The 20,669-nt window shown below is 54.9% G+C and overlaps 1 protein-coding gene across 2 annotated transcripts; it reads left to right on the top strand.

Annotated features, from left to right (window-relative positions):
- The first annotated feature begins 3,173 nt into the window (after positions 1–3,173).
- CACNB1 (calcium voltage-gated channel auxiliary subunit beta 1) lies at positions 3,174–20,429 on the top strand. Of its 2 annotated transcripts, XM_037491806.2 has the most exons (14): positions 3,174–3,465; positions 5,844–5,930; positions 8,772–8,891; positions 9,590–9,712; positions 10,544–10,680; positions 10,866–10,942; positions 12,284–12,303; positions 12,559–12,639; positions 13,050–13,108; positions 13,293–13,402; positions 13,545–13,696; positions 16,332–16,427; positions 16,842–17,027; positions 18,643–20,429. In XM_037491806.2, the coding sequence occupies exons 1-14, from the start codon at positions 3,382–3,384 to the stop codon at positions 19,105–19,107; spliced, it is 1,797 nt and encodes a 598-aa protein (XP_037347703.1). In that variant the 5' UTR covers positions 3,174–3,381; the 3' UTR covers positions 19,108–20,429. The 2 variants fall into 2 exon arrangements, with proteins under 2 accessions (XP_037347703.1, XP_037347705.1); XM_037491808.2 differs by lacking the exons at positions 12,284–12,303; positions 18,643–20,429 and adding an exon at positions 11,346–11,500 and having other exon boundaries at positions 3,324–3,465; positions 16,842–17,236.
- Positions 20,430–20,669: the final 240 nt, after the last annotated feature.

Genomic DNA, 20,669 nt, shown 5'->3' with positions numbered 1-20,669 from the left:
TACAAAGAGAGAGGTAGTAAGACAAGATCCTTGTGGGTGGGAACCAGTCTTTTCCTTGGGTCGCGCTGGCCGACAGAGGCATGGAATTTCATATACTGGGCACTTGAGAAATAGTGCATTGGCTGAGTGAGTGAGTGTGAAAAGTTAAAAGAAAAATCTAATGGTGGACCATTTCCTCCTACTTTGAAGCCCTCAGAGCAAAGAACCCAAGGAGATAATTTGGGGTCCAGGAAATCCAGATCTGGACCTCCTTGGTGGCACAGGGGTTTAGAGTCTCAGCACAACCAAGTTATTGCCAGCCACTGCGGCACAAGTTCAATCCCAGGCCAGGGCGCTAATTCACATGGCACAGCAGACCTCAACGTTGCTGCTCCCCTCAGCAGTGTATTTAAGTAGACATGCCTGCTCCCCACTCTGTGCCTGGTGGATCCGCTCAGACACACCCCCCACACACACACACCTGGACCCCAGTTCTTGTATGCATAAATAAATAAATCTTAGATTTAAAAAAAGGGCCTTCCCGGTGGCACAGCGGGTTGAGCGCAGTGCTGTGAAGCTGTCTGCAGCTTCTGCAGCGTCAGTTTGATTCCCGGCTGGCCAGGGCGATACCCACATGGAGAGACAGACCTCTCCTGTCTTACCCGCTGCTCCCCTCAGCAGTGTTTCTGTCCGTCTGCCTGTTCTGCTCCCCTCTCTGTCTGTGGTGAATTCTCTCACCCTCCCCTGTCTCTGGTGAATTCTCTCATCCTCCCGTGCATCTGGCCTGTACCCCAGTTCTTGTATAAATAAATAAATCTTAAAAAAAAAAGAGAGAAAAAAACCCAGATCTGAATTGTGACTCCAACTTCTTGATTTACTCCTGTTGAGTAGCCCATCGCAGTCAAGTTGTAACAGGGTGGTCCCCAGGAAAGGGGGAGGTTCCCTGCCCCACCCAAGGGAGGGTGGAGTTGAGCAGGAAGAGGAGAAGCTGCAGAAGAGACTGAGGAAGGAAGCAGGATGGAGCCAGGAGACCTGGAGGAGGCGCATGGAGCCTAGAGACACGTGAAGAAACTGTGCTTGTCTTTTGGTCGTGGACTGGGTGACACAGATGTGGGTGAGACCCGTGGGGAGGTGACAATGACAGCTTTTATTTTTTATTTTTTAAAGATTTATTTATTTATTTATTTATTTATTTATTTATTTATTTATTTATACAAGCACTGGGTACAGTCAGAAGCGCGGGAGGGTGAGAGAATTCACCAGAGCCAGAGCGGGGAGCAGAGCAGGCAGAAGGGCCGAAGTACACTGCTGAGAGGAGCAGCGGGCGGCAGGAGAGGTCTGCGCGCCATGTGGGACCCTCCTCCGGTGGCCGGGGAGCAGCCGGGGATCGAACCGGCGCTGCAGAGGCCGCGGGCAGCTTCGCAACCCAGCGCTCAACCGCTGCGCCACCAGGGGAGGCCCTACAGCTTTTATTTTGATGTTGATTTTGCTCTTTTCCTTCTGGGCTTGTCCGGTTGTTTCTGACCCTTTTCTGTGGGTCCCCACTGGAAGATGCTTTAGACTTGTGGCAGGCTTTGGGGCCTTGCTCTGGGCCGATCCCATATGGATGGAGTTTTACCCACGAGGGGACGGGTAACTTTGGGTGCTTCATTTAAAAACTAGACTCTTTGCCTTACCTGTTTTGTTTCCTAGTTGTATTAAAGTTCCTTCCCATTAAAAAGTCTCATGTTTTGTGTTGATGCGGCGGATGGCAGAACCCATTTAGAATAGGCAGGTTTGTGGGGTTTGGGCTGCCCCTCTCCCTGTCCTATAACAATGTGAGCTTTTCTTCCTGCTAGAGTTGTGAAAGTTAAAAAGAGAAGTCACATGTATGTGTATGCACTTTCTCAAAATACAATTAATGTCATTCTCAATTTATAACTGAGTGAGTTAGCCAGGATTGAAAAGGTTTTTCTGACTGCAAAAACCTTATATTCTTTGTCATACCAACTTCTCTTGTACCCAAGAATCTGTTCATGGAATGAAGAGATGCTAATATGCTTCATCCTCACCTCACTCTCCTCCAGAGTGCCCCACCAATCCACCTAGGCTGGCTACCTAATTAGAGAGCCCAGGGTGAGGAGGTGGTGTTCCCTCTGTCAGAACACATAGGCTGGACCTGGGCAGATCTTCATTCTACTTCTCATCTCTCCTCTGTGGAGCAGGGGAAGGGGTGGAGGCCCCCTGTCATGACTGACCTCTGCACAGCATCTTACAGCTCCTCTAAACACCCCAGCAACCTATTAGTTAATTTCTTTGTCCTTCATCCTCCCAATAATACCAGGTGACAAAGAGTACAGGTGATCCCACTGTACAGAGGTGGAGTCATTTGTTCAGGGTCACACAACCAGAGAGCCTTTGTCAAATGGGCACCAACTTCTCTTAACCAGAAACCCCTACTCAGAACTTTTCTCTCTACAGTCATGGGAGGGGGGTGTCCAGGTCTTGGATATTTGCCCCCAAATCAAGAATGGGGGGGGCACAAATCTGGGTCAAAGGTCATTAGATCTGCTTTTAGCCAGTTTTCTTCTCTTTGCTCTGTTTCTTCCTCTTTTCTCTCTTTTCCAAGGAATAGGGACCCAGCGCCACTCCTGGCGGGATACTAGCGACTAGGTTAGAAGGACTCCCAGGTCTTTCTTGTTGCTGTCTCTTTCGGGACTGTCTCTGAATACCCTCTCCCTCCAAGCAGGCAGCAACACCAGGTCGGAGGGGGAGAGGCCTCTGTTTGCTCCAGGCAGCCTGGGCCCACACCGGGGAGACGGGCCTCCCAGGATGTCCGGGTGCAGGAAGTTCTGGTGGCCCAAGCAGGAGTGGAATAGGGAGACCCACTAAGACGAGCGGTTTGGGACGAAGGGAGAGAGGCAGTGCCAGTGCCAGCTCTGCCAGTCCACGGTTCACTTCCATCAGCACTGGCACCCACGGGTACACTGCACCCCCAACCCTAGCCCCGGCTGTCTCTACTCCCCATTCGCCCTGCGCCCCTCCCCCTCCGCCCTCGCCCGAGGCCAGGCGCAGGCCGGCGCGCCCCGGGGAGAGCCGGGAGGGGCGTGCCCGCGCCAGCCGCCCTCCCATTGTCTGCGCGGAGCCGGCGGAGGGGCTGCGGGGGGCGGGGCCGCGGGGCGGAGGGAGGGGCGGGGGGACGGGGGGGCGGGGGGAGATGCTGAGTCCTCCGGGGCGGAGGCGGCGGCGGCAGAGGAGCGAGCCCGAGGAGGGAGGGAAGGCGGCGAGGGGGCCTCGGAAGACCGGGCCGGGCGGCTGGGCCGGGCGCCGGCGGCGCTGCGCTGCGCTCGGGTCCGACGGTCTCTCATGCGCTGAGGGCGCCCGGCTGGGCCGGGCCGGCGGCCGGAGGGGGGGCTCCTCTCCATGGTCCAGAAGACCGGCATGTCCCGGGGTCCTTACCCACCCTCCCAGGAGATCCCCATGGAGGTCTTCGACCCCAGCCCGCAGGTGAGGCGTGCTGGCGGGCCAGAGGGGGGAGGGGGCTCCCCCGCGCGCCTTGTTGGGGTCGCCTTGAGGGGCTTCGGGGAGGAAGGGGTTATATGCCCGGCGCCGAGGGGCGAGGGGCGCCTGCAGCCCCCCGTTCCCTACCGGTTGATGATTGATGGGCGCTTGGCCCAGAGTTGGTTGCGGTGCTGCGGAGCGGGGAGGGGGCGGCGGGTCGCCTGTCTCTCTCGTTCCTAGTCTCCCCCGCGTCAGGGTCTCTGCTGCTCGGGTGCCGGCTCCGGGGGGTTGAGAGTGGAGGTACAGACGGGAGAACCGGGGTTGAGGGAGGGTAGAGAACCAGCAAAAGGGCGACGCAGAGCACGCTCAAGGGGCCCCGGCGGGTGTGGGTGGGGCGGGGGTGGCACTGGGACATGGCCGAGGCGATGGTTGGAGGGCGGTGCCAGCAGGCCTTCGGAGCCAGACGCTAACCCTCCAGGGTGGAGAAGGGGCCGAAGTCGGGGAAGGGATCGGCTCCAGGTCAGGTCCACATCCCAGCCACCTCCCTTCCACCCCAATATTGGACCAACTCCTCTTTCCCCCTTATCTCCCTTCCCCCCACCCCCCAAGGCTTCGAAGTTTGGCAAGTTGGATGGATGCCAACTTTTCTCCTGGCGGGGAGAAGCTGTGGTACCTGGGGAGGGGTCCGCTGCCCCACCCCCATGCACACTTTTCCTGGATTCCCCTGGGTTACTCTCCAGAGGGACGTTCTTGGGTGTGGTGGATGTGACCAGCGACCAGCCACCAGCCGAGTCTGGGATGGAGGTGCCAGGGGGTTTCTCTGGGACATGTCCTCCAATCCAGCAGCACCTCAAGGCTGGGATAGCATTAAGTCTTTTCTTGCTGTGGCCAGCCTGGAGCAACTGTGACCATCATCATAATGTGGTTGATGGGCATGTAGGGGGTCAGGTCAGACCTAAAAATACCTCCCTTCTTCACCCCAGGCCCCTTGGAGTCTGGGAGGCAGCTGACTGGGGCCTTCCTTTCAGCTGTCCCTTGTCTCTCTGGGTGCCACTCCCTTTTCCCAGCCTGGGGAGGTGGTGGTGTTGTGAAAGAGAGTCTGGGGCTCCGCTGGAGCACCCTCTTAAGTTCATAGGGACCCTCTGTCCTAGAGGTTGAATATATGTCTCTGGTTTGAGAGGAGGGGAAGAGGGAAGGATTCTCAAAGGGTTCCTAGGTACCCTTCTGTCCCATCTGCCTATCCTTCTGCTTGTGCTGAGGCCTAGGAGCCAGAGCCTCTGGTCCTGCCGTGGTTTATGTAGCGTCTTTGGCCAAGAAACTCTAGGATGGAAGCTGGGCGCAGGGCCTTGGAGGGCCTGAATCCTCAATGGGCCCTTCCTATAGTGGACTGGCCTGGGGCCAGCGTGTAGATGTGAGTTGGGAAGGGCCAAGAAGCCCCCTTATAGGTGGCCTGGAAATACCTGAACGTGAGTCACTGAGAGGTCAAGCTGTGTCCATTCCACCCAAAGAATGAACCTGGCCAGTGAGACTGAGCCAGCCTGCCCCAGGGACCTGTGGGACTGTGTCCTGGGCTCATCTTGGGGCTGGGCAAGGGACATCTAGAGAAACACAACCTGGTGGATACCATGGGGACACAAGGCCTGGGTAGTGGCTGCTGGGGATTTAGAGTGTGGATGCTTGATCTCACTTGCCCCTTTGGGGAGCGGTGTGACCACTGTGATTGTGAGGAGAGGCTCCTGGGGAATGACAGGCATAGCTAAATGCTTGGCATTGTGCTGGGGTTGGAGTTGAGTTTACATGTTTACTTTCCAAATACAATTCCATGCTCCCCTTCTTCCCAGAAATCTAGTTTGGGGTCTCCAGTTGTTGAGAGCTGCCAATCCTCTCCCCACTTTGTGAAAAACGAAGGCAAGAGTTGGGCTCAGGGCAGAAGGAAAGCGGGCCGAGGGTTGGTGATTCCTCTTCTCCCTGGGTGCCACTGGCACACTCAGCTCCATCTGAGGGGGAGAGGGAGGGGCACTTTCCCTGGCTCTCTCCGCCCCCCAGCACTGCAGGCAGCCTCTCCCTTCCCCCAGGCCTCTGCAGCCTGCCCAGCTTCTTAATTATCTTTGCTGCCTAATGAGCCTCCAGCTTTCAGTGCCGCCCCCTTCCCAGCCCCTCTGGCTTGATTTGGGGGTTTCCTGGGGCTCTCTCCCACTATCCCCCACCCCATGTGGTCTGGGCCCTCCCTCCCTTCGCCTGTACCATCTGAGATGGAGGGGGGGGGTCTGTTCACATCAGGGAATGAAATTTCCAAGGCTTGGCTATAGCCCTGGGCCTGATGGGGTGATGATGGGGGAAAGGTCCTTTCTGATTCTGCTCTTGTCCATTCATGGCTTCTCCAGGGCAAATACAGCAAGAGGAAAGGGCGGTTCAAACGGTCAGATGGGAGCACGTCCTCAGATACAACGTCCAACAGCTTTGTCCGCCAGGTAATGGGGGGGCTGGAAAGAGGAGGGAGGTGGCTGGTTGGTGGAGACTAGCATTGGTGAGCTGGGCCTGAGGCTTTCCCCAGGAACCCTCCCCCATGTCATTTGTCACCTGCCTGGAACCACCCCATCACTCTGACACCCCATGACCTCTCCTGCATGTACTGTCAGCTGCATCTCTCCCTCAGCTCCCGCCCCCACCCAGGCCCTCCCCCAGCACCAGGCACCAGCCCCTGCCTGCCTGCCTGCCTGCCTGCCTGCCTGCCTGCCTGCCTGCGTCATCTCATTCAGGGACAGCTTGGCCTGCCTCCTAGTTTGCTTGGGGCTGTCACCCACTCCCCCTGCCGGCTGTCTGCTTCCACGCTCTCCCCCAGAATCTGTGACAGCATGGGGGTAGAGGCAGGTCTTAAGAAAAGAGGAGTCAGGACATTTGAGTCCTGGACCCCTGGTTAGGTGTGGGTCAGGAACACGTCCTCCTCATCTCCAGATATGACTGTTGTTTAATATGCAGAGAAAAGGTGTGTTGAGGGAGTTGGAGTAGAGACAGGAGGGAGTTGATCTGAGGGACCTTTAGCCCAGCACCCCTGACTGGAGGGGGATCACAGAATAGCTTTCTGGGGTCGTCAGTGCACAGCGAGGAAGATGTCATTCTCATCTCTGTTCTAACACTCAACCCCAGGCCGTCTCAGGTTCAGGGAGAGTCAGAGAGAGAGGCAGGTGGTTGCCATGGAAACGGAGCATCTCAACAAAGCCTGGTACCCAAAAATGGCGAGAGGGACTTGGGATAAGACAAGGAAGAGGAGTACATTAGAGAGGAGGACAAGGGCTGGGTATGTGAGGGCAGAGGACGATAGGGAGGCGAAGCCCCTCTCCCTGCCATGTCAGCCTTCTTGGGCAGGAGAGAGAGGGAGGAGCTAAGGCAGATCCACACCTTATTAGAGGAAGGTCCTTCTTTTTTATTCTTCTGTTCCCAGTGTCCCCCTAAACACAGACAGGAAGCCCTTTGTTCAGCCTCGCCCTCATCCCTCCTGTTGCATGACTGGGCTGGGTCAGAGCTGGGAAGAAAAACAGAATAGCCCCCTGACTGTGTGCCCACCAGGGGGGGCAGACCCCAGCCTATAGTTCTCTTTCCTCTCAGCTCCCCAGTAGTTGGCGGGGTGTGGAGCGGGGGGGCATTAGTCCTTGCCACATCTCTGAGCTAAATATACTCTAGCAGTTTGCACATGTAGCAACTCTGCTTGTAATCTGAGCCCCCTGGGGGAACGGACAGTTTGGGCCACCCCTAGGCCAGCAGGGCCAGGCTCTAAGGGCTCCGGGATGGAGGCGCCCAGCCGGACCCTCGTGGTGGTGAGCTGGGGAGGGGGCGGGATGGGGGGGTGGAAAGCTGGTAGGGGGGCCTTCACTCTAGCGTATCTCCTTGCCTGCCTCCTCGCTGTTTCCCTGGTTCCCGTCATTTCTGACATGTCCGGGGACATGTGCATGTGTGCGCTGGGGTTCCTGAGTACCTCTGCCACTCTGGGTCGGTTTTCCCGGGCGTCTGTCTCCCTGACTCTGAGTGCCCCGTGAGGTGGGGTGGAGAGTGGCGCATTAGCTGGTCTTCACTCTTCCTCTTTGGTGTCTCTTTTCCAGCTTCTATTAGTGACCCCTTCCTCCTCTTTCCTTTCCTCCCATTTTCAGGATTTGGCTGGGAAAGGGATGGACAACTGCATTGGCTAATGGTCAGGGTCCTCGGGGGGCAGGTGGGACTTTGTCTTCTCTCTTTCCCAGGGTCTCGCTATATGTAGCTCGTGGGCAGTCTCGGCCAAGTGACTCTTCCATGCCCTCAGGAAAGCACCCTCACATCTCTGCAGTGCTGCTCTTCCCCCATGCTGCTGCCTGCCCCTCGTAGCCATGCCACTGCCGCGCGGTCACACATCCACGCTGCCTGGCTCTTGCCCTCATGTGCCACTCAACCTCAGGGTCACCTGGGGCATCCCCCTGAATGTGCTCAGGTGTGCACATCCAGCGCATAGCCTAGACACACCTTCCTAGAAATCCTTGCAGTGGCACGTGCACATACCCTTGAATAAGCTTGTCATTCGCTTCTAGGTCTGGACAGGCTGTGCGAGTCTTTACTCCTGTACCTCTGTCCCCAGAGGAGTTCCTCGTGCCCTGGGATGGTCATTGTGGTCAAAGCCAGCTTCCTGGCACAGTCAGAACTCATGAGGCTGCTTTAACCCTGGCCGCCAGCGGCCTAGTATTGGGGAAGGCCTGCCCCGTCACTTGCCTCTTCTGCCTGCACCATCCCAGGAACCTTGGTTTCTCTTTTGTATCTTATGAGTGTCTGAGGGCTGAGAGTCTCCTGACTCTGACAGAGGAGGTAGGATTTTTATTGTCCTCAGCCTTAAGCAGAAGATAGCAAAATTTTTGGTGGTTCCATCATGCCCCACAGGCTGCTCACTGCCAGCACTGTAGTGAGCTCGGGCCTGAGCTGGTGGCTGCAGTCCCAAGAAGGGCCTCTGCTGTGTCTCCCTCGGCCAGCACTGGGGCCAGAGGAGGGATGGAGGAGTCTGGAGTGGAGACTTGTCACCTGGCACTCCTCCTCTGCGCTCAGCCCTATCAGGTTCCCACACTCCCTAGGCTCCAAGCAGCTGTCCTTGGACCTGCCTTAGCCTAACTCCCTCGCTTGCCTCTGTCACCTTTCTGGGGCCACTCTCTTTCCAGGGTCCGAAGCCTCAGTCCCTGTTCCTCCAATCTAATACACCCTCTGGCACGCGGGCTGGGACTGAAGCACCTGTGATAGGTGGAACCTCGGTGCCTTCCGGGCCCAGAACTGAGGAGGCAGTGGCCTCTCTCTGTCTTCAGGGCTCAGCGGAATCCTACACCAGCCGTCCGTCAGACTCTGACGTGTCTCTGGAGGAGGACCGGGAAGCCTTAAGGAAGGAGGCAGAGCGCCAGGCATTAGCCCAGCTCGAGAAAGCCAAGGTGAGAAAGACAGGAGGGGCTCTCCTGGCATTATTGCCCCCACCCCCAGATGTTAGAGAAAGACTGAGTGGACCCAGGGTCAAGTCTTGGCCCAGCCACTTCCTAGGTCTTTGCCCCTGGGCCTTTGTTTTTCCAATAAAATATGAGCATTTAATATTTTATAGCATTTTCCTGTAAAATATGGGCTCTAATACCTGCTTCCTCATATAGCATTGGAAGTGCTAAAAATTTCCACTTCTTTCTGAAATCACACTTCCTGGGGTAATTCTTATTAGCTGAGTGATCTTAGAAAAGTCACTTAGCCTTTCTGAACTTTAGTCTTCTCGTCCATTAAAATGAAGATAATAATAGTATTGAACTTCATAGGGTTTTGTGAGAAACACGTGAGCTAACACGTGAAGCACATCTAACTCGGTACCTGGCTGCTGTCATTGTTATTCCTACAGGGTCTTATTTTGGATTCACCCACCACTGATACTTCTTCCCTAATGCCCTCCCCCTACCTGAGAAGCCTGAATTCTATTTTTTGCTTTCTCTTTTTTTAATGATGTAATTCAACATATATATAAAAAAACTACAGAAACAATTCAGTGCACATTTTAATGAACAATTTGCAAACCAGATGTCCACATTCTCACCTCCCCGCTCAGGCAGTCGTGTGTCACACTGTGGTTTATTTTCTGGGTGCACTTCTCTAGACCAAGCCGGTGGCATTTGCTGTGCGGACAAATGTCGGCTACAACCCGTCTCCAGGGGATGAGGTGCCAGTTCATGGAGTGGCCATCACCTTCGAGCCCAAGGACTTCCTGCACATCAAAGAGGTGGGGACAGTGCTGGGCATCTGGAGGGAGGCAGAGGAGTGGGTGTCAGCAGAGGGGTACCTGGAGGTCTAGTGGAAAACAATTTCTGAGCCGAGCAGAGCTGGGCTGAGTTGGCTGTGTGACCATAAACAAATCTCTCCATCTCTCTGAGCCTCTAGTTTTTAATTGGTGAAAGAGGGTGTAATGGGCCTCCCCTGGTGGCGCAGCGTTGAGTGCTGGTCTGCGAAATTGCCCACAGCCTCTGCAGCGCCGGTTCGATCCCCGGCCACCGGCGAGGGTCCCACATGGCCCGATAGACTGCTCCTGCCATGCCCCACTGCTCCCCTAAGCAGTGTATTTCGTCAGTCTGCCTGTTCTGTTCCCCGCTCTGGCTCTGGTGAATTCTCTCACTCTCCCGTGCTTCTGACTGTACCCAGTGCTTGTATAAATAAATAAATTAAAAAAAAAAAAAAAAAGACAGAGGGTGTAATGCCTAGGTCACAGGTTGTTGGAAGAGTTTGTGACAGGGTCTGTAAGTGGAGTGGCAACGTGCCAGGCACAAGCATTTACAACTTTCCAGGGTAGGGTCGGCACAGGAGGGGAGGAAAGAGTCTCAGAGCAGGGGTGTGCTGGGGATGGGAGGTCCATGGCTTAAGATAATGCTGGTTCTGGAGTAGTCCTGAAAATTGGGGGCTGCGCTCAGAGACTGGAGCAGGGGTGGGGTCTGTGGGATGCTATCACCTGGCTGTGGTGGGCAAGTCCACGGTGATGATGATGCCTGGAGGTTGGCCGCTGACTTGCACTTCCAATCTCCCCCTTGGTGTCTCCCACCCTACCTTCTGCTGTTTGCAGAAGTACAACAACGACTGGTGGATCGGGCGGCTGGTGAAGGAGGGCTGTGAGGTTGGCTTCATCCCCAGCCCCGTCAAACTGGACAGTCTTCGCCTGCTGCAGGAACAGAAGCTGCGCCAGAATCGCCTCAGCTCCAGGTGTCTGGCTGGGGTGGGGCTTCAGGAGTCACCCCTTTGCCCCAGGGCACTAAGTCCCTGTGGCATCAGCAGGGGGCAGGAGAATGGAGGGGAGTGGGCAGGGTGGGCAGCTTGTGAGAGAACAAGATTCCCACCCTCACGCCCACCCCTTGCTCACAGCTCCATTTGCCTCTCTGCCCACACAGCAAATCAGGTGACAATTCCAGCTCCAGTCTGGGAGACGTGGTGACTGGCACCCGCCGCCCCACGCCCCCTGCCAGTGGTAAGAGCTGCTGCCTTCCCAGGGAGTGAGGAGGGACTCTCGGGTGGGGTGGTCTCCCCACTGCCTGTCCCCTCCTTTCCCTGCAGTAAGGGATACCCCAATCCTGAGACCTCCAAATACATCCAGTGGTACCCCCTCCACGAAGAGTAGGATACCCCACAAGCTGGGCCATCAGCGCCCATCCTCTCATGTCTCTCCTTCCCATTTCTTTGGTAGCTCCATCTCTCTGCCTGACCCCCTCCCCACCCCCCATTCATTTCTCCCAGTCCTGTTCCATTCACCTCTTCTTCTTTCTTTTTTTCCCATCCCATCCCTGCGTTCTGTATTTGTGTCTCCATGTCCATTTTACTCCTTCTCCCCACCTCGGCCTCCCTCTCCCCTCTCTCCTGACTCTCTGGTCCAGGTAACGAAATGACTAACTTTGCATTTGAACTAGACCCCCTAGAGTTAGAGGACGAGGAGGCAGAGCTGGGGGAGCAGAGCAGCTCTGCCAAGACTAGTGTTAGCAGTGTCACCACCCCGCCGCCCCAGGGCAAACGCATCCCCTTCTTCAAGAAGGTAATTCTTGCTGGGCTAGATGGGGAGGGGTCTGTAGGGCCCAGCTCTTTGGGGAGGGGGGTGCTGGAATGGTTTCACATGTGGTTCCAGACTGATTCTGCGGGGGATCAGGGCTTCCTGCTGAGGGGGCTGGAGGGGTAGGCAGGATGCATTGAGAACAGGCACATTCATCTTCATCTGTACCCCTGCCCTGGCCCACTCCCCAAAAGGGGATGGTTCTGACAATCAGAGCACCCCTCCCTTGGAAGTTTCCCCAGTGCCCCCCTAAGCAAGGATGCTGGTAACAAAACCTGACCTTTTCAGTCACTACTTTGAAATATTCCCCTTGCCCCCACCCCTGCAAGTGAAGGGGAGAGCGGAATGGGGACCCTTCTTTGCCCTTTTCGAGTGGGCATGTGGGGTCTACTGGCCACACAGTAGGACAGTTATGAAAGCCCTTAAATGGGCAAGTTGGCATGCACTGCACTGGGGGGCAGGAGTTGGGCACCAAATTAGGAGCTGTCACCCTTCCCAGCTCATTTCCAAGACCCAGCAATGGGGCAGGGTGTGTCTGAACATTGCTAAGACTATTGACTGATGTCAGTCCTGCTCCCAGCCCTATCAGGCACGGGGTCCCCTCCCCTTCTCTGGCTCTGTCTGTCACTAACACGCATGCTGTTATCTCTCCTCGTCTGCCGCTCTCCCTTCCTCTCTTGTCCTGGCTCCTTCCTTACCCTTTGCCCCTGCCTGGGTACCCGCCCCTTTCTCCTCCTCCTCCCCCCTCTTGGCAATCTCTGGATCCAGCCAAACAGAAGCAGAAGTCGGTGAGTATCACAGCTTTCTGTGTCCCCCTCCCCATCCCCTGGGATGAGCTAGGGGGACCTTCTAACACCCACTCCCATCTCTGCCCCCCATTTTCCCCACCCTTCCTGTTCTCCCTGGCCATCCCTCCCAACCCCCACCCTATCCCCACATTTGGGTTTTGGGACCAGGGGGAGGAAAGGATGCATGGGGGAGGCTGGGGGAGAGGGGCTAATGCCATCTCCACTCTGGGGTTTCCCCTCCCTGCTTCCCCCCAGACAGAGCATGTGCCCCCCTATGACGTGGTGCCTTCCATGAGGCCCATCATCCTGGTGGGACCGTCGCTCAAGGGCTATGAGGTAGGAGCCCCTAGAGGGAAGTGATCCAGAGGGGTCCAGCCCTCCAGAGAGATTCCATAGAAAGATCCCAGAGAGATCCCCCAGAAAGCCCAGGTTCCTGGAGTGTCCTCCCTAGAGGGTGACAGAGCTTCAGAGAATCCCCTCAGACCCACAGGGAGACTATACAGAAGGGTCCAGACCCCCTAGTCCCCAAACTGCCAGAAAAATCCTCCCAGCGATATCACCTAGAAAGACCTTTGGAACCAGGGACCCCCTCAGAGGCCCCTCAGACCCAGAAGGAACTGCCCTACCCCCTAAGGGCCCATTCATTTGGGAATTTAGAAGAAAATAGAACTTGAGAGTATAATCCCCCAGCAACCCACACCCCTGAGTAGCTCTAAACACATGACTTCCCTCCCTACCCGCTTCAGGTTACAGACATGATGCAGAAAGCTTTATTTGACTTTTTGAAGCATCGGTTTGATGGGAGGTAAGGCCCTGGGAGCTGGCTCCCTGTCCTGTGGTTCTCTGCTGGTGTGGGTAGGGGCGTGGGCAAGATGATTATATTCTAATCCTGGGGTGCTCTTAGACTGAGGGATTAGTAGAGGCCTGGAGAGTGAATAGGACACTCCAGCCTCCCCTGACCCCCACCACCCCCTGGCCCCACCCTCCAGGATCTCTATTACTCGCGTGACCGCAGACATTTCCCTGGCCAAGCGCTCGGTCCTCAACAACCCCAGCAAACACATCATCATCGAGCGCTCCAACACACGCTCCAGCCTGGGTAAGCCCGCCCCCTTCAAGCCATTCTCTGTCCACCAGGGCAAGCCGTGGGAGGGGACAGTGGGGGAAGCTTCTCCAGATGTGCTCTCTCAGCCCACTGCCTCCAGGGGTACCCTGACATCCCCATGGCCCATGTCTCCTAGCTGAGGTACAGAGTGAAATTGAGCGGATCTTCGAGCTGGCCCGGACCCTTCAGCTGGTTGCCCTGGATGCTGACACCATCAACCACCCGGCCCAACTGTCCAAGACCTCACTGGCTCCCATCATTGTTTACATCAAGATCACTTCTCCAAAGGTGGGTGCAGGAGCCTGACTCGGAGGAGACAGGAGTGGTCTGGAGTCGTGCTGCCTGCGATTAAATTCCAGCTACTACTTACTAACCGTGTCTCCCTGAACCCTAGTTCTCTTCTCTGTGAAACTCCATCAAATGGTAAAGACACAGCCTAATAGGAGTGCGGGGCACTCAGCAAAGTATGGGTATAATGGGCCTCATCTTCATTATGAGGGTCACCTGGCCAGTCCCGCCTCCTATCTGGTTGGCCTCTCATCCTTGGTCTAGAAAACTGAAAGAATTCTCTGCTTTTTGTCCCAGAGTCACCCAGCTACTTGGCAGTTGGAAGGTCTTTCCTGTCTTGATTTTAGCCCATTTTGCTGCACCGTCCTCATTCGCACCTTGTAGGGATGGAGTCAGGAGGAAGGCCGATGTACTTGTTGTTGTGTTGCAGCACAGCTAGCTTTCCCTCAGACACCAGTGGGGGCTCGACAAACATGGAGAGTGAGTTTAGGTGAAAGATTTGAAGTTAGAAGACAGCACAGGCTTCAGATCTTAGCTCTTGTTGCTTATTAATCAGTTAATTAAATTTTGTTGGGTTTTTTTTTTTTTTTTTTTGGACTTGGGCCCTTGGGGGAAGAGCATTATTTAGTTTCTGAGCCTCAATTTCTGCACCTAAAAAATGGGGATTATTGTATAGAAGACTGTATGATTGTATAGAAGACTGGAAGTTACAATATGAAGAGCCCAGTGTCTGAGTTATGATGCAGCCAGTGGTGGTGACTGCTCCCTCATGATCCACCCGTGGGCTGGCACCCTGGGCTGGCACCTCTCAGGCCAAGTTTCTCACAAGTGTGAAGGAGATGATGGGGCTTAGGTACTAGGGTTTTTGAAAGGATCAAATGAAACAATGGATGCAAAAACACTTACACTAGAAAGTAACATACTTCCGTTTCCCCATGGATGAGACTGAGCTTAAGGTGGGGAGTCTAGAGCCAGATGCCACTTCCCAGCTCCAGGTTCCTCTGATAGTGAATTCACTGTGCTCCAGTTTTCTCATTTACAAATGGCGGTTGTAAAGATGAAATTAATTAATCATGCAAAGTGCCTCATAGCTACTAAGCACTACATCCCTTCACTAATTTTTAGAAGATTTTTATTTTGGAATCATTTCAAATGGGCTGAAGAATAGTACAAGCTCTTCACTCAGACTCACTCATTTTTTTTTTTTTTTAGATTTATTTATTTATGCATACAAGAGCTGGGGTACAGGCCAGAGGTGCGGGAGGTGAGAGGATTCACCAGAGACAGAGTGGGGAGCAGAACAGGCGGACTGACTGAAATACACTGCTGAGGGGAGCAGCGGGCGAGACAGGAAAGGTCTGCATTGCCATGTGGTTTGCTCCCTGGCAGGTCAGGGCTCAAACTCGTGCTGCAGAGTCTGTGGACAGCTTCATAGTGCTGTGCTTAACCCATTGCACCACCAGGGAGGCCCTAGATTCACTCATTTTAACACCTTCATTGAGTTATTTCATTCAAGTCATCTAAAGTATAAAATTCAATAATTTCCAGTTTCACTAATTTTGAACATATCACATTTACTATCTATTTTTATGTCAGTGTGTAAGTATGTCCATGTACATCTCACACAAAAATACATACACACATATTTTTCCCCCCAAACGATTTGAGATAAGTTATAGATATTGTATGCTTTTACCCCTGTATACTTCAACAAAGTATTTTTTTTTAAACAAGTATTTTTTAAGACCAGGGACATTAACTTACATAACCATAGTACAATTTTCCAATTCAAGGAATGTTATCTAAAATCATTCCATGTACAGCTTTTACCAATTGTCCCAATTACATCCTTTATTGGCAGCTTCCCCCTCCACCCAGGAACCAATCCAGGATCATGTGTTACATTGAGTTGTCATTTAAGCTGGAATAGTTCCTCAGCCTTTCTCGGTTTTTCATGACATGAACATTTTTGAGGAGTACAGAGCTCTTATTTTCTAGACTGTTACTCAGTTTGCATTTGTCTGATGTCTCCTTACGGCTAGATTTGGATCTTACATTCTTGGTAGGAATTTCACCAAAGCAATGTGTCCTGGTGAGTGCCCAGCATCAGGAAGCATGTGTCGTGAGTTTGTTACACCGCGGGTGATGTTCGCTTTGATCTCTTAGTTAAAGTCGTGTCTCTGTGTTTTAGTCATTATTATCATTATCATTATAATTGAGATGAGAATGATAATAGTAGCTACTAATGGGATTATGGGCAAGACTAAGTCAATGGCTTGTGTGAAAATCACAGCATATAGCACGTGTCCCAGAGTGTGGCTGTTGTTAATGTGGAGGGGAAGTTGGCTTGGAGAATGAGCCTTTAAACAAGGCCAGGGGTTGGCAAGGAGAATCACTGCCCTTCATACAGCCTCTGATGAGAGAGCTTCCAGGAGAGCCTGGCATGAGACCCAGGAGAGCCTGAACATTGTGGAGGAGGGACACAGGAGGTCATTTCTGAAGAGGAGATGGGGCTGGAATCACTGAAATCCCCCGCCTCACCAACGTTGCCTCTCCAAAGTGGCCCCAACTAGGACCTGCCTTTCCGGCTTGGTATGTCGTGGGGTCCCTCTAGCTCCTCTTCTTTCCAAACCAGGTACTCCAGAGGCTCATCAAATCTCGAGGGAAGTCTCAGTCCAAACACCTCAATGTCCAAATAGCGGCCTCGGAGAAGCTGGCGCAGTGTCCCCCTGTGAGTGCTCTGACCAAGGGGAAGGGGGGGCATTTGGGTCCTCCTGATTTCCTCCGATATTCACGGGGCACAGAGTGACCAGGCATACCTGAGCCAGGTACGCAGGTACAGGCTAGTGTTCTGGGAAAGAGCGCTAGACGGTGTCAGAGGTTGGGTTCAAACCCCAGAAGCACCACTTCTCCACGGGCAGTTAGGGCCCCCTCCAAGCCGTGGTTGCGTTAGATCTAGAAAGAGGGAGTTGGGCTCTTTGGGTGCCAATGTATATATCTGAGCATCTCCCCTTTCTGGTGATCCAGGTCTCTCTTTAATTTCATCCTTCAACCCCCTGGCTCCATCCATTGCACCCAGGCCACACCCTCACCCCTTAGGCCACGCCTGACTCACCCCTACCCCGCCCCTAACCCCGCCCCACAGGAAATGTTTGACATCATTCTGGACGAGAACCAATTGGAGGATGCCTGCGAGCACTTGGCGGAGTACTTGGAAGCCTATTGGAAGGCCACACACCCGCCCAGCAGCACCCCACCCAATCCGCTGCTGAACCGCACCATGGCTTCTGCAGCCCTGGCTGCCAGCCCTGCCCCCGTCTCCAACCTCCAGGTACAGGTGCTCACCTCCCTCAGGAGGAACCTCAGCTTCTGGGGCGGGCTGGAGGCCTCGCAGCAGGATGGGGCAGTGCCCCAGCAGCAGGAACACGCCATGTAGCTGCCCTGCCTTCTCCCTTGAGCCCAGGGCTCGGAACTGGAGAGCAGGGAACACGGGGAAGGAAGGGGGGAACTTTTATTTTGTAAAAAATGTGGTGAGCGGCAGCTTCTGGTGTCTGTGGTTTTTGATGGGGTTGGTTGGGGCTGACTGGCGGTGCCACCCTGAGCTGCTGCCTTGGGGGCTTTTGGATATGAGGCCTGCCTGGGGATCTTATAAGACAAGTGACTAGGGAGAAAACACGAGGAAGACTGATGTATTCATTTGCTGGACTTCAAGCCCATTTTAAGTGCAATAGAGCAGGGGCCATTAAGCCCAGAGACTGCCCCTCCCCCAGACCCTTGGGTCCTGAAGTAGCCCAGAATGTAGAATCTCCCAGTTAAGCTGATTCCAGGAAAGGCCTGTGGGTGCCCCACCCAAACTTTCCCTTCTCCCCTGGGAGCTATGGCCCATCTCTGAGATCATACCATTACGTATTTGGTTCTAGATTAGAGCCAGAAGAAACCCATGAAATCACTCTAAGGGAAAAAAAATCATTCTAGAATGTTGCTTTTCAAATTTGTTTTCCGCGAGCAAGCCCATTTATTCACGGACTCTTATATGAAGCTCAGTATGTAAACAAGGCGTCCTTCCTCTGCTCAGGAGTTAGCACTTGGCCTCCCTTTCGTCTCCACTGTGCTGCCCTGGGGACGCTTGAAACGCTTCTCTGCCCTCCCTACCCCACTGCAGATGGCCAGGGGATATTCGTTCTCTAGTTCAGTCCCCATCACACTGCAAAGAAACTGGGTGACAGAGAGGGGAGTCATTTGCTCAGTCACACAGTTTGAAGTGGCGGGAGTGGGACCGGAACCCCTGCCTCTTTGCAGCATTTGTGGTGCAGTGGCTATTTAGTTCACCTTCACGTGGCATTTGATGAGGGCATTGGGCCACCTCACTGTCTCCAGTGGGGCTTGGAGACCCATCAGCCTTTCCCAGCCTGCTGCTGTGAGTCTTTACTGCAGGCAGGGGAGAAATCCCAGCAGAGACTATCTTCTGACTAGAGAGTTGGGACGGGGCAGAGGGGGGTTCTGGAAACCTGTAATCAGGGTCTGGGTTGAGCTGGGGCTAGTGAACTTGAGCTGAAACCCCACCTTTAGTATATTTGGAAAATTAGGGCAACAACTAACCCAGTACTAACGAGCTACTAATGATGATTGCCCCAAGACAGCCTTAATAAGGAGCGTTGAGGAAGTGATGACTGACTTCATGGGCTCTCTATGGGTACCAGGAGCCATCATGCCTCTTCATCTTAGGAAGGTTGGGGGCCCTCTGTCCCAATAGAAAAGCGAAGGCCCTGCGGTCTGTCCTCTGGCTGGGGTATAGAGCCACTTGCCAGAGGCAACCCCTAGAGCCAGCAGCCTCCTCCTTCAGCCAGGCTGGGTGTCCTGGTGCCGTCACTAACCTGCCTTGCTTTGTTGTGTTTCTCTCACCCCTGCCTGATCTGCATGGTGTGTGCCGTCTGTCTGCTAACCAGGGACCCTACCTTGCTTCCGGGGACCAGTCGCTGGAACGGGCCACCGGGGAGCACACCAGAGTGCACGAGTACCCGGGGGAGCTGGGCCAGCCCCAAGGCCATTACCCCAGCAGCCACCCACCAGGCCGGGCGGGCACTCTGCGGGCACTGTCCCGCCAAGACACGTTTGATGCCGACACCCCTGGCAACCGAAACTCTGCCTACACGGAGCTGGGAGACTCGTGTGTGGATATGGAGACTGACCCCTCAGAGGGGCCAGGGCTTGGAGACCCTGCAGGGGGCAGCACCCCACCAGCTCGACAGGGCTCCTGGGAGGATGAGGAAGAAGACTATGAAGAGGAGCTGACCGACAACCAGAACCGTGGCCGGAATAAGGCCCGCTACTGCACGGAGGGTGGGGGTCCAGTTCTGGGGCGCAACAAGAATGAGCTGGAGGGATGGGGGCGAGGTGTCTACATCCGCTGAGAGCCAAGGGCCGCGCAGTGGGCAGAAGGGCTAAGCCCAGAGAGAGGAGGGGCGGAGGGGCTCACCGCCTGGGCTGCATCTTGCCTCCAGGGGGCGCTGTCTCCTTCCAGATGCCTTTGCTCAATGTGGTCTTTGAGGGTAGCAGCCCAGCTCCTGGGCTCCCTTAAGCCTCAGCTGTGGGTTTTTAGCTAACTGCTATGGATGGATGGGGGTTATGTCCCCCTTTCCCCACCTCAGAGGGCTCTCCCCTCATTCTCCCAGAGAAAAGGTGCACTTCCTATACTATTCTGGGTCTGAAATGGGGTGGCCCTTTCTTTTCCCAACCTGGAGTATTTGGAGACGATAGGGACCTTTTCCTGCAGGAGACCACAGACTATTTCCCATTAGGGCCCTCTTCCCCAATCCCCAGATCCAGGGTCCCTCACCATGCACACCCCTCTCCCCAACTTCCTGGCAGCATTGTCTGGTAAGTGAAAGCTACAGCAGAGTGCCCTGCGGGGAGCTTGTCTAGGGGAGGGGTCCACACAGGAAGTGGTAGACTTCAGCCGTAGTGGCCTGGGGCCCAGAATCTTGAGGCGGGTGCCCCCAGACGCTGCTACCCACCCACCACCTCCATGCCTGAGCCTTCACCTACCCCAGGAATGAGCTTTGCTTCCAACATCCCTTGCCTGCTGCCATCAGAAGAGGGAGACCCTCTGCCTCTGAGGCCCCCATCTACTTGTCACCTGGATGTGGATCCCATCGAACACTGGTCCGCCGCCTCATTTTGAAACCAAAAAACTGCTCCTTCACTCTCACCCTGAGGCCCCAGGGGAGAGGCACTGTGAGTTGGTGCCCAGGAGGTGAGCACCATCTCAGGGGTTGCCTCGGGACCTCTGGTCTCCCCCGGGGGGCTTGGCTGCTGCTGCTGCTACTGCTCTGTATTTGCCTCTTGTGATCCCGTCCTTCACCCATGTCCACTCCCACCAGGAGTGTCCTGCCTAGCATTCCTATAGCCCAGCAGCCCTGCCCCTCCCCAGCCTCCAGCTGGGCCAGAGAGAGCCGATTGTGCCAACGAGGACTGGGCCCTGCCCGGCTGCCCACCTCAGGGGTGGGCTCCTCATGCCTGTCTCGCCACCTCCTGTGCCAATGTTGTTCCCCCCTCCCCCACCTGGGGAGTGGGGCGCAGCTTCCACTTACTAGTTAGAAGACACCACTGCCCACCTTCCTCTCTGTCTGATGTCCTGTGCCCCCCCGTCTGTCTGTCTGTCTGTACTCCCCTAGAAGTATTTTGCCACATATAAAACCGCCATTGTGTCCTTTGCGGCCACCTCCCGAGTCTGTTTCTTTGTTTCTGCCACAGGTTGCCAGCCGAAGCATGTGGGAACTGCTGACATGCAAGGGTCATTGAAGGGTGGGGTGTGGGGAATAAGCAGCGCCCCCAGTTGTTCACTCAACAAGAGAGCAGGTGCTTTTACTTTGAGGCTCTGTGGCAGAAGCTGCGAGGCCAACCTCATCTCCCTATTCAGCCCCACGCCTTACCTGCCTCCCCAGGTGTAGAGCCAGGGAAAAATGGGAAGCTC

Source organism: Talpa occidentalis, unplaced genomic scaffold, assembly GCF_014898055.3.
Source record: "Talpa occidentalis isolate TD23 unplaced genomic scaffold, MPIMG_talOcc4v2.1 talOcc4.7, whole genome shotgun sequence".
NCBI classification, from domain to species: Eukaryota; Metazoa; Chordata; class Mammalia; order Eulipotyphla; family Talpidae; genus Talpa; species Talpa occidentalis.
Note: the sequence above shows the minus strand (reverse complement) of the source record. Positions and strands in the feature narration are given on the sequence as shown.

Excerpts from the sequence above, each read along its gene's own strand:
- CACNB1 (XM_037491806.2), top strand. The coding sequence starts at position 3,382 with ATGGTCCAGAAGACCGGCATGTCCCGGGGTCCTTACCCACCCTCCCAG. Across the intron at positions 8,892-9,589 it reads CCCAGCTCGAGAAAGCCAAG|ACCAAGCCGGTGGCATTTGC; the intron begins GTGAGAAAGACA and ends GCACTTCTCTAG. Across the intron at positions 10,943-12,283 it reads CCCCACGCCCCCTGCCAGTG|CCAAACAGAAGCAGAAGTCG; the intron begins GTAAGAGCTGCT and ends CTCTGGATCCAG.